Genomic DNA, 2,864 nt, shown 5'->3' with positions numbered 1-2,864 from the left:
GCCCTGTTGAGCTGAATTCAGGCTAGGTTTGGACATAGGCTTTTGCCAATGAATTTTGTTCTCCACAAGTACTTTTGAAACGGTTTGACGACTGATATTTAAATTCGCTATTATATGTATTATATTATTAGTTACATGTATACATATATGATTGCGCTATGAGTTAGAGTATAAAATTATGATTTTATTCTATACTTACAGGCTTCCGCAAGTTGGGCAAATGTCATACGACAATGTTCCACATCCATCAAAGCAGTCTCTACTAGGTGTGTCTTTTCAGCAGCACTCAGAGCTTCATTTCATCCTTTCACAGAATTTGCTATAGCGACGAGATTCTCTTTATCACAGAGATCTGGGATACTATTTTCATTTGCCCGTTGTTGTGCCGTGCAGATAATATTTGAGCAAGTGCTCATCAGGACACCCGTTCTTTCAGATATCTGCTTCAAAGTCATCTTGTGCGGCCCATCGAGCATTGCATACCCCATGATTTACCCTCATTTACTCAAAGAAGTTGTTTGGCCCCTTGGTGTAGGCATTTTTGCAGTACGTAGACTCAATATATGAAAAAATCGGAGGCGGATTATAGGTAAGAAAAATCTCTTTTCCAAGTACACCCATTACATACACCCCTATTATGCTATTTACTGACTAATTAAACCTTGTTCACATCCCATTGGTTACCTGCACCACTGTCCACTAATGCACGCTAATGCAAGCCCGGTCGTTTTCACAAACGTCTCGACATTACGAGTACCTGGTACATGGTCCGATTATTCGAGTTCTTACGGTATAATCCCTGAACCGGCAGATTAGTCAAAATTCAGGGTTTATCCGCCTCCGGAACTTATATCGTGCGTGCCTCGGCAACGAGCGATCTGGAGAACACCCACACACCCTTGGGGTCATCGGCAAATAAGTAATATTCCACATCATCTTTTCTCTCCTTTCTTAAGCCCCTCCTACGCGTCAGGTTCTTAGATTTTAGGGACTCTAATAACCATGAAAGGCATTCAGGTATCTTCATATATGAACGTAGGCTCCTCACGTCCCAACAATCGCAACAGGAATGAGCGCACCGCTAACTGGTGGATTACTGTTATAGGGCCCGCAGGATCTTAAAGTGATTGACCTCCCGGATCCAACCCCTGCCCCGGGCGAATACCTGATCCAAGTCCGCGCCTCGGCGACAAACTTCTTTGATCTCCTACAAATCCGCGGCAAGTACCAACACCAGCCCCCATTCCCATGGATCTCGGGCCTGGAATTCGCCGGCACAGTCCTCGCCGCCGGTGCCTCCGCCAAAAAGTTCAAAGTCGGTGACCGCGTCTTCGGTGCCAAACAAGGCGCATATGCCACAAAAATATGCGTCAAGGAGCCAGTACTGCACCCTGTGCCCGAAAGCTGGGGATTCAACGACGCGGCGGGGCTCTACGTTACTGCGCCTACCAGTTATCAGGGGCTTGTTGGCCGGGCCGGTGTGAAGAAGGGGGATTGGGTTCTTGTGCATGCGGGCGCGGGCGGCGTGGGTTTGGCGGCAATTCAAATCGCGAAATATTTCGGTGCGAAGGTTATTGCCACTGCGTCCACCGATGGGAAGTTGGAGGTTTGTAAACGGTTTGGGGCAGATTATGCAATCGATTATTCCAAGGGCACCTGGCCGAAGAGTGTGCTGGAGATTACCGGTGGGAAGGGAGTAGACATTGTCTATGATCCTGTGGGCCTTGTGGAACAGAGCCTAAAGTGCATCGCTTGGAATGGGCGGATATTGATTATTGGGTTTGCGGGCGGGAAGATTGAGAAGGTTGCTATGAATAGGGTCTTGCTGAAGAATGTTTCGTTGGTGGGCTTACATTGGGGGCGGTATACCGAGATCCAGAATGAGAAGGGGACCGTCGAGGATGTATGGAGTGGGATTCTGGGAATGATTAAGGACGGTGGGTTTAGGTCTACCGTCTATCGAGGAGAAGAATTTGTGGGATTGGAGAGCGTACCAAGGGCGTTGAAGGCTCTGGGTGCTAGGGAGACGTGGGGAAAGGTTGTCGTCAGTGTGCCCAAGGAGGGTGAAAGCAAACTTTAGCTGGTGTCATTGGTGTATATCATTCTCGCTATTCATTCCCTTCAAATTGTCGTTGCTTGTTGATGTCCAGTATTCACAGAATATCACTCACTACATCCATGGCTCGAGAAACACGCCTTGTATTTTGGAAGAAAACATCAAACTAACTAACCCGCATCGAAAATTAAAGAGGAGCCTACCCCCTGAAGGGGTCAGGACGACAAACTATCTATGCTACTAATCAGCCTTTGCCCATCAATCCTCTCCCACCCACCATTCCTCCCTCTTCGCCAGCGCACCCATCGCAGAGGATTCTCCAACACGAGTCCTCCTCTGCACCCACTCGCTTCCCTCCACCCAACCCGTTCTCCCCTTCTCTCCCCCACTAACCCTCTGATACTTCGCTAGCTCGGCAAACAGTGCTACAATCTTCTTCTCCTCGGCAGCCAGCAACTGACACTCATCCTTACACTCCTGGATCCACCCCACCATCTCCACCACCTCCTCCAAAAGCCCAGTATTAACCATCTCCTCCCCCCCCGTCGCAATCCCGGCCATAATTTTATCCCTCAACTTCCATTCCTCCTTGACCGCCGTCTCCACCCACGCCCGCTTTTCCGCGAATCGCTCCTGGACGCGGGATAGCTCCTTGCGCACCAAGGGGATCGCCTTCTGGACCACGACCCATTCCTCGTTATCGGTCCGCAGGTGGGGGTCTTGGCAGAGGACCTTGAAGAATTCTCGCTTTTCCGGGGTGCTCGGGGTGAAGAGGCGGATGTTGGCGTGGACTAAGTAGAAGTCTGTG

At 49.6% G+C, this 2,864-nt stretch overlaps 1 protein-coding gene across 1 annotated transcript; it reads left to right on the top strand.

The window, feature by feature from the left end:
• Window positions 1-1,002: 1,002 nt before the first annotated feature.
• Window positions 1,003-2,080, top strand: GSTUM_00007134001 (uncharacterized protein; the record flags this gene model as incomplete). The annotated part of the gene is made up of 2 exons (XM_002839208.1): window positions 1,003-1,017; window positions 1,106-2,080. 2 exons carry the CDS (start codon window positions 1,003-1,005, stop codon window positions 2,078-2,080), a joined length of 990 nt encoding a protein of 329 aa, XP_002839254.1.
• Between the last annotated feature and the right edge of the window lie 784 nt (window positions 2,081-2,864).

This window comes from Tuber melanosporum (genome assembly GCF_000151645.1).
Source record: "Tuber melanosporum whole genome shotgun sequence assembly, scaffold_32, strain Mel28".
Classification (NCBI taxonomy): domain Eukaryota; kingdom Fungi; phylum Ascomycota; class Pezizomycetes; order Pezizales; family Tuberaceae; genus Tuber; species Tuber melanosporum.
The sequence above is the reverse complement of the archived record's forward strand: the minus strand, read 5'-3'. Positions and strand labels throughout refer to the sequence as shown.